General features: G+C 41.3%; 1 protein-coding gene across 1 annotated transcript in view; it reads left to right on the forward strand.

The window, feature by feature from the left end:
* The first annotated feature begins 3,543 nt into the window (after positions 1-3,543).
* The window catches only part of WDR48 (WD repeat domain 48), a 49,024-nt gene continuing 37,098 nt past the window's right edge, over positions 3,544-15,469 (forward strand). Inside the window, exon 1 of the mRNA XM_041733776.1 lies at positions 3,544-3,617. Within this exon, the coding sequence (XP_041589710.1) occupies positions 3,570-3,617 (48 nt within the window). The 5' untranslated portion in view covers positions 3,544-3,569. The remainder of the gene's footprint in view (positions 3,618-15,469) is intronic.

A 15,469-nucleotide genomic window follows, 5' to 3' on the forward strand; every position in this document is an offset into this window, starting at 1 on the left:
CAGACATATAAAAGAGTGAAACTGTAGATGATTTTAGCCCCTAACTTTTTGGCTGTCCTAGCTGGCATCAAGTGGAAAGTGGAACAGAGATAAACCATCCTGAGTCCTGCACAAGTTATGGATTTGTAAGCAAAGTAAATGTTGTAGTTGTTTTAAATCACTAAGTTTTGAGGTAGTTATACAGCAATAGACAGCAAAGACATGAAAGAAAAGTCCCAAATATTGGACACTAGTTCAAAGCCAATGCTGCAAGAAGGGTTATATCCCAGAAGGCATCATAACTAAGTCTTCAATAAGACATATGCTTCTTGGTGATAAACAGTACAATTAGACCAATGAATTCTATGGGCAATAGCCCATTGCATTACTTCTTTCATTACAGATGAGTTCTTGGTCAGAAGCTATATGGTGTCAGACACAATGACTGTGTATAAAACAGTCAATAAATCCCCAGCACAGCAAGCAGGGAAGCAAATCTAAATCTAGAGTAAACATATTTCAGAGAGGACAAATAATTATTCTCTCTGAATAGTTGGGTGGGAACCAAAGGAATTGACTTGCCTCCATGTGATTGGCTGGTTCTCCTGGAGCAGGGGGTATCTCACCAATTCAGAATTGGTCATTATTGCTGGCAACCTCAACACTCAACAGTGGTTTAGTGATCATAGGCATAGTTCCAATCCTGCTATCAATTCCATTTCATTCATAATTCCACTGAGCAAGCACTGAGCCTGGAAAAGGAGGCTGAGTTTCCTCCCAGAGCAGTTCATTTCATCCATAGGATTTATAAGATTCATTCTGCTAGGTCCATCAGCATATCCCCTTCCAAATATTCCTTGTCATCAGTTTTCCAATCTTGCTCTTTCCAATGTCCTTGACCACCTGGCCAAACAATTAGCATTGCAACATGAATTATTACCCAAGGCCAACTCTCCTTTCAGGCAAAGTGAACTTCAAGACACACAAGGCTACACATTAAAAGGACTTCATGACTTCAGTGTTCTTCAGGTCCAAAGTGAGACCCAAACAACCTCACAATCTATTTCTGGCAGGTACCACCATATTGTGCAGAGCAACAAACCTGAACAATAATGCCTGGCTCATCATGGGCACTCAATAGTCATTTGTTGAATCATTCTTTTACAATGCAAATCAAAACTGGAATTTAAATAAACATTAGGAAGAAAAAAATGCTATCATTCCCCTCCCCCTCCTGTTTAAATTCCTTCCCTCTCCTGTTTGATTTCCTTCACCTGTGTGGCTCAGTGGTTGAGTGCCCGCCTTTGGATCAGGTCTTGATCCCCGAGTCCTGGGATTGAGTCCCACATCAGGCTCCCCATGGGGAGCCTGCTTCTCCCTCTGCCTCTGTCTCTGCCTCTCTCTACATGTCTCTCATGAATAAATAAATAAAAATCTTTTAAAAAAAAATTCCTTCAACAGCTTCCTATTGCTCTAACAGACCCTGCTGGGTGTGGCCTCTGCCTCTTCCTTCCCCTTGTTCTCTGAACTCTAAGCATTGGTCTTTAATTCTTGGAATGTTCCATGCTCCCTCCTGCCACAAGACCTTTGCCCAGACTGTTCCCTCTCCTTGCCAAATTAACTCCATCCTCAGATCTGGACTCAAGGATTCTTTCCTGTCTTATAACCATTTTTCTTCACTGTACTTAATTCCATATTCATTTATGGGTTTAATTAATTCCTGTCTTACTCTGGGACTCTAAGTACTATGATTATGTGCACTCACCACTGGATCCCCAGCACCTAATATATTGCCTGGCACTTAATAGATGCTAAATAGTATTTTATTGAATGAATACATGAATAAATGAATGAATGTGTCTGTAAGAAAATGTAGTATACGTAATTTATCTACAAGTTATCACTGCCAATTTTGCTTAAAGCTTTCTGCTATCAGTTCCTACTCCTCTAATTTACAATTCTTTATTAATTTAAAAAGGCATTTGTCTGGCTCTATACTAGCACAATACAGTGGAAATATGTGAGCTACATATATATCTTCAAATACACCATCAACCACATTATAAAAAGTTAAAAGAAATATCTTACTATTTTATTTGACCAGTATTTCCAAGACATCATTTCAAAGTGAGATCAGTATAAAAATTATTAATATTTTTACATTCTTTTCTTTATCCTCTCTTTGAAATTTGGTATTTTAATTTCATCATATCTGTTTGAACTCGCTATATATATATATATTTTTTTTTTAAGATTTTGTTTATTCATTGGAGACAGAGAGAGAGGCAGAGACACATGCAGAAGGAGAAGCAGGCTCCTCACCTGGAGCCTGATGAGGGACTCCATCCTGGGACCTGGGATCATGCCCTGAGCTAAAGGCAGATGCTCAACCCCTGAGCTACCCAGGTGCCTGTATTTCTTTCTTTTTAAAAATATTTTGTTTATTTGAAAGAGAATGAGAGGGAACACAAGCAGGGGGAGTGGCAGAGGCAGGCTCCCCACCGAGCAGGGAGCCTGATGTGGGACTCCATCCCAGGATCCTGGGATCATGACCTGAGCCCAAGGCAGAGGCTCAACTGACTGAGCCACCCAGGTGCCTCAGACCCAGCTATATTCCAAGTGCTCAGTAGCCACAGGTGCCTAGTTGATGCTGTACATGACAGTGCAGTTCTATAGAATTCACTTTCACAAGGAGTCTGACCGTCCTTGGCACCTATAATTAGTGCCAGGAAAGCATCCTGAAGTCGAATTTTCATCCAGATCTAACTATTCCAGTATAACAGGTGATTTAAACCAGGTATTAGCCCCCAACTCCTCCAGGATTCATTAACTTAGAAACTTGTCTCTAGAAACAATTTTAATGTTCATCTCCCTATCACATCCTTTTATCTCGTATTTAGATAGAAACTTTGCATCTTCTGCAGGTATTGGGCCACCTTCTTTGCAAACCCTTCTATTTCTCCTTTAAAGCCAATTTATCAATTTCTCCGTTTTTAGGAATTTCATGGCAAATCTGTATGTTCCCTGGGCTGCTCAGGAAAGTTGGGGCGGGGTTGAGGGGTGTCAGTCTCCCACGTGCAGCATCCAGTTTTTGTGTGTGTGTGTTTTTTTTTTAATATTTTATTTATTTATTCATGAGAAAGAGACAGGCAGAGGGAGAAGCAGGCTCCATGCAGGGAGCCCGACGTGGGACTGGATCCCCGGCCTCCAGGATCGCGCCCTGGGCGGAACGAAGGCAGGCGCTAAACCGCTGGGCCGCGCAGGGACCCCCGGCATCCTGCTTGGACCTCTGGAGGAGGCACCCCAGAGAGCAGCACGACCCATGGTTTAAGACCACAGAGCTGAAGTCGAACTGCTCCTTCGGTTTCGAAAGCGGCTGTCTCTCCGCCAGCCCTATACACCGCAACGGCTTTTAGGTGCTTCTCCCTCACCAGAGAGCCACCGGCCAGAGCCACAAACAGCATTAACTACACGAGAGCGAGCAGCTCGACCTCGGTTTCACCACCTGCCCTTGGCTAAAGGGGAAGGGGAGGGACATCCGCCCGGTGGGAGACGCTTCCGGAAGTGACGTAGGAGTGTCAACATGCAAGATGGCGGCCCATCACCGGCAGAACACGGCAGGGCGGAGGAAAGTGCAGGTATGGGAGTCCCGCTCCTCGATCCCCCGGACGCGGCCTGCCGCCCGGCGCCCACCTCCAGCTAACAGATGCCTCGAGCCGGGGTCGGCTAGGGTAGCGGCGCGGGGCCAGCGGGACGGGGCGCGGCCGGCGGCGAGGGGTGGGGCCGCGGCGCTAACGGCTTGAGGAAGGGGCGGGGGGCGCCTGGCTGGGCCCTCCGGGGCCCTGTCCCGGGACCCTAGGGTGAGCGGCTCCGAGGTCGGGCTTGACCGACCCTAGCTCTCTCGCAGGCTTGAGTTTGCGGGATCTGGGTGGACTCGTTTCCCGCCCACCTGCCTCCTCCTTCCTTGCTTTTCTCCCTGTCCGCGTCTGAGCGGAGGCCTGCGGACACTTCCCTGGCGGGCCGGCGCAACGCCTGTGCGGGGGCGTGGCGGGGCAGCGGGGCGCAGAGGGCCCTGCGGGGTTTCTGCGGAGGATGCGGCACGTGGGAGCCCTCCGCTTCCCCCCCCCCCAAGCTTTGTCCCTTTGAGATGGAAGCGACGTGGGAGTGTGCTGGTAATAGTGGGGAAATTATTTTTATTAATTTTTTTCATCTTTATTGTGCATCCTCGATTCTTTCTTTTCAGTTTCTAAAGACTTATTATCCAAGGGTAAAGAGTTATCTAACCCTTCTGTGTGTTCTTTCTTTATGCCTTCGTGAATCCACCTTTATTTGGGATACCATCAAGAGTTAGTGCTGCCTATTATTTTCAGCGGTGCAAGGAGTAAAAGCCCTATTACAGCTGTTTGCCTGCAAGTATATTGTATATAGGAGTCAGTGACTGTGCATCTGTTCATTAAGCGTTTACTGAGCACTTAGTTTAGTCACGAAGATATGCAAAAATTGTGACAGTATAGGAATAAAGATCTCTTTATGAAACACAGCATTATATGTAGTTCTACAGGTGGAAATAGTTTGTTGAGTAGGTAAACAGGACAAAGTGATCCTTCAGTCAGGTAACCCCAGCAATGGCTGTAGGCCACTGTCTTCTGGGCAGTTCACTCACTTGTTTTATTGATATCATTGATCACTACAATGTCCCAGGCATTCACTAGGTATCTCTGAATTGAGTGAAATTAATAAGAATCTAAAATAGCTTACCCTGTTAGGTGATTTTTAAGTACATCAGTAACAGAATCCCAGCATCCAAGCCAGTGGGTGAGAATATGTGCTGTGCACTAAAATGTAAATCAAAATTGTCTTAATTGTATTCTAGACACTAGAATGGTACACTCCTTGGGTAGTAAGGAGAGTTAATCAGGCATTCAGTTTCTTGCATTTAAATTTAAAAGGCCATATAAAAGTATAAGATGAGGAAATGTAAATTCACCACAGTGTGTATGGAAAAATTGAGTTTTTTAATAGCTGAATGTGAGCCATTCATTACATGTTGAATGAGGGAAATAATTCCATTCTTTCCTGGTCAGAGTACAAAACTAGTTTGGGGTTCAGCACTTAGTACGTTGTTCTTGATAGGTCTAACAATCAGATTAGTGAAGTAACAATTTCCTATGAAGAGTGTCAAAAGAACTAAGATTAGCCTCTGAAGAGATTCAGTAAATCAGGCAGCCTCATTGGCGCAGCCCTTTAGCGCCGCCTGCGGCTCAAGGTGTGATCCTGGAGCCCGGGGTCCCACATCAGGCTCCCTGCAGGGAGCCTGCTTCTCCCTCTGCCTGTGTGTCTCTGCCTGTGTGTGTGTGTGTCTTATGAATAAATAAATAAAATCTTAAAAAAAAAAAAAAAAGATTCAGTAAATCTTGTTAGCTGCTTTCAGAATTTGTCCCCAAGGTATAGGACCAACCTGAGAAGCTACGGAGATTGATTGTATCTCAGTGTGAGAGAGAACTTAAAAAAAAAAAAAAAAATATATATATATATATATATATATATATGTATATATATATATTATTAGACTTCAGTTTGCCAACATACAGCATAACACCCAGTGCTCATCACCCAGTTACCCCAAGCTCCCACCCACTTCCCCTTCCACTGCCCCTTGTTCATTTCCCAGAGTTAGGTGTCTCATGTTTTGTCACCCTCACTGATAGTTTCACTCATTTTCTCTCCTTTCCCTTTATTCCCTTTCACTAATTTTTACATTCCCCAAATGAATGAGAACTTTTGTTTGTATCTCAGTGTGAAAGAGAACTTTTGTTATGAAGTGTTTTTCAAACTAATGCACAAGTTAGTGCAAAAAACTCCACAAACAATACAAAGGTAAATAATAATTGTCCTCTACTCTTCAAAGATTGCTACTGTAGATGATGTGATATATAATCCTAGACCAGTTTTTTGTTTTGTTTTGTTTTGTTTTGTTTTGTTTTTTGTTTTTTGTTTTACTCTGAGCACTGTTGGCATGTTGGGCTGCATGATTCTTTAGGGGGGTGGGGAGAGTCTTATGCATTATAAGTTGTTTTTCATCATCCTGGCTTCTGTCTACTAGATATTAGCATATCCCCAGTGTTGACCAAAAATAACTAGATACTTTTCAAATGTTTGCTAGGGGGTAAAATTGCCCTTGGTTGAAAACCAATGTTCTATACCTTTTGTGCATGTGTACCAACTTACGTGATTTTTTTTTCTTTTTTACGCTACACAAAGTCATAGTATATATTGTTCAGTATCTTGCTGTTTGTCAAAATTTTAAATACACATTCCCATTGACCAAACAATTCCTCATCTAAAAAATTGTTTTAGAGAAGTGCGTATGAGGGGCCCCTGGGTGGCTCAGTCGGTTAAATGTCTGCCTTGGGCTCAGAGGCTCAGAGGCTCTGGTCTTGTGATTCCAGGGGAGGGTCCTGGGATCGGTTGCGCTATGTGTCATGCTCCTGTCATTGCACTCCCTGCTTAGTGGAAAGTCTCCCTGTGCCTGTCCCTCAGCTTGTGTGTCTGTCTTTCCCTCTCCCTTACGTGCATGCACACCCTCTCTATTAAATAAAATTTAAAATTTTTAAAGTGCATATGCGTGTATCTTTCTCTAGTTCAGGAGTGTTTATTTTAGGATTTCTGTCACTGTGAAAAAAAAAATCTCAATGTCCATCAGTAGTCACTTGGCAGATAAATTAAGTACACTTATGTAGTGGATTAATTTGCAGTTGTTAAAAAGATAAGCTTGATCTGTATTATTAAAAAGGAAAGGTGTCCAGAAGTCAAAAAACAAGTCAACATAACATAGTCCCATTTTCACAAAGGAAATAATGTGTCTTTAAAAAGTCTGGAAGGCTATTTATTAGCAGTGATTATTTCTATGTATTAGATTATGTGATTATGGGTAAGGCAAAAAATGGGATATATTTTATTTTAAAATATATGTAAACTTTTATATTTTTGAGCTTTTTACAACATTCTTTGTTTTTATAAATAAAATCTTAACATTTTGGAAAAACTATATATATGGCTACATAAATATATTTTGCCTCTTGGCAATCAGTGTCTTGTACCAAAAGGCAGTAGCCCTGAGCCTCATTATTAAATTGTAGGCCAGGGATCCCTGGGTGGCGCAGCGGTTTGGCGCCTGCCTTTGGGCCAGGGCGCGATCCTGGAGACCCGGGATCAAAATCCCACATCAGGCTCCCGGTGCATGGAGCCTGCTTCTCCCTCCGCCTGTGTCTCTGCCTCTCTCTCTCTCTCTCTGTGTGGCTGTCATAAATAAATAAAAATTTAAAAAAATTAAAAAAAATTAAAAAAAATAAATTGTAGGCCAAAAAGAACCCTTGAGACTTATAATATTTATAAATAACCAGTGGAGAGGGGTCCAGATATACTGCTTATTAATTATAGACATAATGAAGAATGAACACATGTCCTACCGTCTAAGTAGCCTGGAAGTGAGTATGAAGGGAAGGAGTGGATTTATGATTGGCAGAAATATGATGAGACATTCAAATGTGTGAATTCAGATATGTGCTGTAGATTTTTTTTCCCTGATAATCAAGGTGTCAAAACAAATCATTTCACTCTTTGGTGATCCCTTACTGTTATGGTTTTCCAGCAACCAAAGTCTGTTGGCTGGCTCACTCTCTTTCTCTCTTTCCCTTTCTCTCCTTCCTCCTTCTCTGTCCTTCTCCCTTTCTCTCTTTCCATCTTTCCTTCAACAATGGCCTCTTCCCTCACTTGCTACAGAATTCTGGGCATGAGGTTGTCACTGCTATTCTGGTATAGGAGCAACAACCATGCCCTAGTACCCACTGATGTTTCAATCATACACATACTAGGTCTTCTGTAATGAGATTCTTTTCCTTGGAAATGACCCCAAATCCAACTTACCAGGCTCACATAATAAAAAGCATGGCATTGGCTCAGGTAAATGAAAAGTCAAAGAGGTTGTGCTGGTTTCATGCAAATCCTGAACCAGCAGGTTTACTGTGACTCTAATCCAAGAAGTGTTATAAAGTCAGCTTTACTATTGGGCTGCTTATGAGTTATCTTCTATTCCCAAACTCTCAGCTCTAGGCTTTCCCTCTTGGTGACATGGTGTCTGTCCCATTCCAGTCTTCATGTCCTTTCATGCAGTATTCAAGGCTACAGTCTCATAAGTAGCTCTTGTACATTTTCTTCTAGGATTTGCTAGCGTTGAGGAAAATATTGGGAGCAGAAATGGGGGATGGAGAGGTAACCAGCAAAAGTCTCTTCTATCAGTACTTACCTTCTTTCTTTGCCAAATATTTAGTTATTCCTATTCAGAGTTCAGTATGGGTCCTTATTTCTGATTTAGAATCCCAGTTCTGGGTTGGTTGTTTAATCTTTGAGACTTTTTTTTTAAAGGAAGTAGAATGATGCCAAATCCTGGCTTCTCAAATTAGCTGTATGTCCAAAATGAGTTACTTTTTATGTAGGATGGGTAGTAAAAAATTTATACCAATGTGATGGCATCCGTTGGAACAGAGGTTAGTAAACTGCCTCTAAGGAGTCACATGGTAAGTATTTTAGGCTTTGCAGGCCATGATACTTTGTCATAACCACTCAATTCTGTGATTACAACGTGAAAGCAGCCATAGACCATACCTAAATGAATAGGTGTGGCTGTGTTCCAATAAAACTTTGTTTACAAAAATAGGCTTTGGCCTGGATTAGGACCATGGGTGGTTTTTTTACTAACCCCACCCCACCCCAGACTAGGAGTAGTCACACTAGAAGATGTTCTGTTTTTATCTGCAAGATTGTTTTTTAGAATACTTCTTAAAATCAGCACTCTTGTGGGACACCTGGGTGGCTCAGTGGCAGAGCATCTACCTTTAGCTCAGGCCATAATCCTGGGGTCTTGGGATCAAGTCCTGCATCGGGATCCCTACAGGGAGCCTGCTTCTCCCTCTGCCTCTCTCTCTGTGTCTCTCATGAATAAATAAATAAAATATTTTTAAAAAACCACTCTTGAAATTAGGTACAAGTAGAAAGTAATGGTTCACAAGATTGAACAGGGAAAACTGATGTGAGAATTACTAATATTTGGCCAATTTGTCTTGGCCACATTTAGCCTGATTTAGCCTGATAGCTGGAAATAGGCTTACACAGAAGAGCTATATGATTCCACTTCCACTTAAAGAATGTTATAGAACAGACAAAACTAATCTATGGTGAAAAAAGTCAGATCTAGATTGCCTAGGAATGGGGTGTAGAGGTTGGGATGCAGAGGAGGGAACTTTCTAGGGTAGTAATAATGTTCTTTGTGTCTTGGTAGAGGTATATATGTACTTTAAGATTTCTACATTTCATTGTATGTAAATTTTACCTTAAAGGAGCCATAGTAAATAATAAACTAGATAATGATATACATGTTGAAGTACTTAGGGGGAAGTGGTATTGATGATGTGCAAGTTACTTTGAAAGGCATTGAAAATAACAGATCAAATGGTTGGATGGGTATGGGATAAAGCGAATATCAACAGTGTCAATTGTAGAATAGATGTGGATATATGGACATTTGGTGTGTAATTCTTTCAGCTTTTGTATGTGTTCAAAATTTTCATAGTATAATGTTGGCGGAAAATAAGCTTTAAAGGTTTAAAAAAAATGGTTAGTGATAAGCAGTAGAAGAGAGAAGTGAAATTTTACTTGTGGTGGTCAGAGAAGGCCATGCTGAGAAGCTGACTTTAGAGTAAGGATCTGAAGGAAATGAGATTGCCATCTGGAAGAGCATTCCAGTGAGAATATCAGATGCAAAAGTCCTGATTGGGAATGTATCTGCCTTATTTGTGGAACGCTAATGATGCATCGTGATTGGTGTGGAGTGTGGGAAGAGGAACGGGAGATGAAATCAGAGAGGTAACTGTAGGCCAGATCTTTTAGAGCACTACAGGTCATAGGAAAGGCTTTGGCTTTTGCTGTTGAGTGAGATGGGAAGCAGTTGGTGAATTTGGAGCAGAGGAATATATATGATATATATATGTTTTAATAGGACCAGCCTGGCTGCTGTATTTAGAACAGACTGAAGGTGAGGGAGGGTAGAGCCAGGGGGACCAGTAGCTATTTAAGAAATCCAGATGCTGTGGGATAGTGCTGCACACAGGGTGGTGAGAAGTAGTTACATTTTGGAAGACTAGACTTACTGACAGGATATGAGATGAAACAAACTGAAATAACAATGGGCACCAAGGTTTTTGACCTAAGAGACTTAGAAGAATGGAGTTGCCATTAACAGTCCTCAGTGAGGGAGACTACAGAAAAAGCTAGTTTGGAGAGGACTGTCAGGAGTTTGGTTTGGGCAATGCACAATTAAGATGCCTGTTGGACATCCTAGTGGAGGTGAGTCAGCATGCACTGGGGAAGAGGGGAGGGCCTGGGGAAAAAGCCGAGTGCCTCCATTGTGAGTCTGAAAGGCTTCGAAGTATCCTTTCTTTTTGTAAAGAGATTGTGAATTTTGTACTTATTCCATGATATATCCATATTTGTTTTCATATAAAAAAGTATTACTGTTAGGTAGAATTACACACACACCCCCAAAGGAAATGCCCATGTCCTAATCCCTGGAATTTGTGAATATGTTATATTGCATGATAAAAAGGACTTGCAGATATAATTAAGGTTATAGACCTTAAAGAAAGGATTATCCTGGATTATCGCAGTAGGCCCAATTTCATCCTGTGAACCCTTAAAAAACAGAATGTTCTCCTAGTGGATGCAAAAGTCAGATTTGAGGCACTAGAGGGACCCCTCTAAGAGGGGGCACAGAGATAGTATGAGAAGAACTGCAGGCAGCCTCTGGGAGTAAGGATGGACCCCTGGCTGATAGCTGGCAAGGAAACAGGACCTTCAGGCCTACAACTTGAATGAGTTTGGAGGTCAACTCTCCTAGAGCTTCTGGGAAGGAACTCAGACCCGTCAACACTTGTGGATATTAGCCTTGTGAGAGCAGAGGACCCACCCAAACTCATCCTGGACTTATGACCTTCAGAACTGTGAAATAATAAATGAGAGTTGTTTAAAGCCACTAAGTTTGTGGTAATTTATTATGTCGGCAACAGAAAATTAATCTGATTATCATGAAATTAAAATAATCAAGGATAGTTTTTCTTCTGATTGCTTATGCCCTCTGGCACATTACCAGTAACTCTAGGGGTATTTTAGCTTGTAATACAGAGACAGATCACATAGAGATCATGGATCATCCCTACTATCTGATTTCTTTATTTTGGGTCCCAGATGGAGAAATTAATCAAACAGTGCTTACTAAGCCAGCTACAAATACTTAAGAATGTAACCTGACTGTATGTATACTTGCTGTTGGGGCACCCCCATATTCCTGTCAGTCCCTTTATGTGTCTCTTCCAAAATGCATAGCTCCTACTGTAGGTCTGGCTTCCTGCACCTTGCAGAGTTCTTAAAGGTGCCCTCTGCTCTTTCCTTCCCCCTACCTTTCTAAGGCAAGTCAAAAGGGTCCTGTAGGAGTCTTCATCTTCTCTGCCTTTGCCTGTACTCTTGACTGTCTAAATGAGGTTTTTCTAGGATTTTGCTCACTCATTCATTATTTCTATCTTCAGCACTTTGTTTTTCTTTCACTTACTTCCATTTCTTCTGCCTGCAAAGCTTACCTGTATATTGGGAGGGAAAAGCAAACTTCACTTAACTTGCTATGACTTCTCTTATATTCTTTTTCCACTAGAATGAAAGCTCCAGGGGCATTTGGGTGGCTTAGTTGGTTAAGCGTCTGCCTTCAGCTCAAGTAATGATCTTGGGGTCTTGGATCGAGCCCTGTGTTGGGCTCTGTGGTTAGCAGGGGAGTCTGCTTCTCCTTCTCCCTCTGCACCTACTCATGTGCACTCTTCCTCACTCTCTCTCAAATAAATTAATAAAATCTAAAAAAGAAAAAAAATTGGCTGTAGATAAAAGAAAAATAGGGTGCGGTTCTTTCAACAAATATTGGGGAAGCACCCACAGGCTCAATTTTAAACACTGAGGAGTTTGTGCTTGAGCACAAAAGTCGTCCTAGAGCTTTCATTCTTTTTTCTTTTCTTTTCTCTTGCTTTCTTTTTCTTTTTCGCAGCAAGGAGGAAGAGCAGAGGGAAAGGCAGACTCCCCTTTGAGCAGGGAGCCTGACACACCCCTTTTTTTTTTTCTTTAACAAGTTTTTAGGGGCACCTGGGTGGCTCAGTTGGTTAAGCATCCAACTCTTCTTTTTTTTTATAAATTTTTTATTGGCGTTCAATTTGCCAACATATAGAATAACACCCAGTGCTTATCCCGTCAAGTGCCCACCTCAGTGCCCATCACCCAGTCACCCCCACCCCCCGCCCACCTCCCCTTCCACCACCCCTAGTTCGTTTCCCAGAGTTAAGAGTCTTTCGTGTTCTGTCTCCCTTTCTGATATTTCCCACTCATTTTTTCTCCTTTCCCCTTTATTCCCTTTCACTATTGTTTATATATTCCCCAAATGAATGAGACCATATAATGTTTGTCCTTCTCCGATGGACTTATTTCACTCAGCATAATACCCTACAGGTCCATTCACGTGGAAGCAAATGGTGGGTATTTGTCGTTTCTAATGGCTGAGTAATATTCCATTGTATACATAAACCACATCTTCTTTATCCATTCATCTTTCGATGGACACCGAGTAAGCATCCAACTCTCGATTTCAGCTCAGGTCACAATCTCAGGGTCATGAGATCAAGTCTCTCATTCGGCTCCATGTTTGGCATGGAACCTGTTTGGGATTCTTTCTCTTTCTTCCTCTCCCTTTGCTCTCCCCGTCCCTTGTGTGCACTCTCTCTCTCTCAAATAAATAATAAATTTTGTTAAAGATTTTATTTATCTATTTGAAAGCGAGAACATGAGCAAGGGAAGGGCAGAGGGAGAGGGAGAAGCAGACTCCCCACTGAGCGGGGATCCCAACGTGGGGCTCAATCCCAGGATTATGACCTGAGCCAAAAGCAGACATCTAACAGACTGAGCCACCCAGGCATTCCAAACAATAAGTTTTTAATGTGACATGTCTTAGAACGTATCAGCATATACAGTTCATCTTCATTCTTTTCTTTTCTTTTTTTTTCCTTTTTTTTTTCTTTTTTTTTTTTCATCTTCATTCTTTAATGACCACCTAGAATGGATAATTTAGTCATTTCCTTTTTGAAGATACCGTTACTATTTTGTCCATATCATGCTAAAATTTACTAAAAAAAATTAATAGTTAAAAAAATAGTAAAGGTCTTACAAAAGTAAACAAAACAATAAAGATCCGTAATATAGAATACATAAAAGGTGAAAGATCAGTTTCACATCTGACTGATGGGGCTTTAAAAAGGAGCAGAGAAACAGAGGTCATTATTAATGACTTGATGCAAGAAAGTTTTCCAGAGCTGAAGTGCCACAAGCTTCTAGATCGAAAGGGCTTTCTTATACATAGCAAAGTTAATAATAAATGGACCAAGAAATAAATAAAGCAGCAAGAAATAGAGAAGATTCTAAAGATTTGGGAGTGAGGAGGAGGGTGGGCATGTGGCAGTACAGGAAAGAAGGAAAATGAGATTAGAATGGAATGAAAACAGCATTAAATTCAGTGACAACACTGGGTGCTGGATTAGAAGTCAAAGCAATGCCTTTAGAAGCGGAGGGGTTTTTCCTACGTGGACTTCTTCACTCAGCCAAATCAAGTGTAAAAGTAAAGACTTTTTTAGGCTTGCGAGGCCTAAGTCACCTCCTGTGTACCTTTTCCTGTGTTAGTTTCTTAAGGTCCTGGGAATGTGCTTCAGCAAAACTGAGGAGTGAACACACAAAGGAGAGGTTGGAAATCAGGAAACAATAGCTATAACCCAGCCCAGAAAAGCAGTAAAGAGAAGCATCAAAGGTGATAACTGTGGTAGCATACAGAGAGGGCAGCCCGCCTGGACCAGAGTGAAAAGATGTCTGTTTCTGAGGAAAGACTTCTGGGCAAATGAGGTAGTCCGGGGTCTTGGTAGAATATCTCATGTGGTGCTGCAATTAAGGGGAGTTAAAGTAGAGGAAGGCATTGAAGAAGGAAAGAAAGGGAGAATACCAGGGAAAACAAAAAGCTCTCTAAGAAAAGAAATGTAGAGACACATGGGTGGCTCAGTGGTTGAGTGCCTGCCTTTCTTTGGTCCAGGGCATGATCCCAGCGTCCGGAGATTGAGTCCCACACGGGGCTCCCTGCATGGAACCTGCTTCTCCCTCTGCCTGTGTCTCTGCCTCTCTCTCTCTGAGTCTCTCATGAATAAATAAATAAAATCTTAAAAAAAAAATTTTTTTAAAGAAAGGAAATGTATTCATAATATAGTTCTTGTCAGTTGACAGCAATTGCAATGTCAAACAGTGTAGTGCTGATGATTTATTGACCCCAAAATTGTGATACATCTGTATCAGAAGAGTAGAGGGAGGAGTTAGTCCAGAGCTAGATCCCAGTCTACCATAGCCCGAGTAAATAGATACTGTCTAAAATGTATAAACCAGAAGGTTGTAGGATAAGCACAATATTTTGAGAAATGCAGTAACTCTTCAGAAACAACCAGGAGCTAAAATTAGTTACCCCTAGGATTTAAGACTGGGTACGGGGAGTCTTACCCAGACAATAGGGAGATAGTTTTTCATTAGAGTGCCTGCCTTTGGCCCAGGGCATGATCCTTTTCAGTACTACAGTATTTGATCTTCTGAATACAGGCAAGAATTACTTAGAAATTAAATTATAAATTCAAAAAACTAACATGTATCCATTGTAAAACATCCATACCATATAAAAAAGGCACAAGTGAGTGACAGTCACCATAATTCCATCACTATGGAATAACTACTGGTAGTTTTATAGACGTATATACTTCCAAACGTATTATTTTAAAACATACATTTAATGTTCTGCAACATTTTTACAATAACTATTATACACTACTCTATTGGACCATACATATTTCTCTTAAAAAAAAAACACACATCATGGCTTTCTTCCCGTATTGGTCAGTCTAGATCTACATCAACGTTTTTAAAGATTAAATAGCATTCTCATTTATAAGATGTGTGCCAAAATTCACAACTAGAATACTTCTAATTCTTTACCATTTTTAATCATAGATATGTAGTAGATACCCTTGAAGAGGTAGGCATGAATTTGTTTTGCTAAGAATTACTTTCCACCTGGGATGAGGACCTGACAATTGTGTTGTTATTCTCTGATCTTTCCCATTGGACCAATCAGATAATCTCCCAGAAATTTGAACATTAAGATTTCTACGTGCAACATAGTTTCCACTTAGAAAGGTACTGAGAGAAGTAGACAAGGGGCCTTAGAGTCCCAGAGAAAAAGAGATTGAGAGAGATTGAAATTGACATTGAAGCCTTCTTGGCTCCTGCTGGCTCTCCAGTGTCTGATTCATGCAGCAATATTTATTAA

Source organism: Vulpes lagopus, chromosome 19 (genome assembly GCF_018345385.1).
Source record: "Vulpes lagopus strain Blue_001 chromosome 19, ASM1834538v1, whole genome shotgun sequence".
NCBI lineage: Eukaryota > Metazoa > Chordata > Mammalia > Carnivora > Canidae > Vulpes > Vulpes lagopus.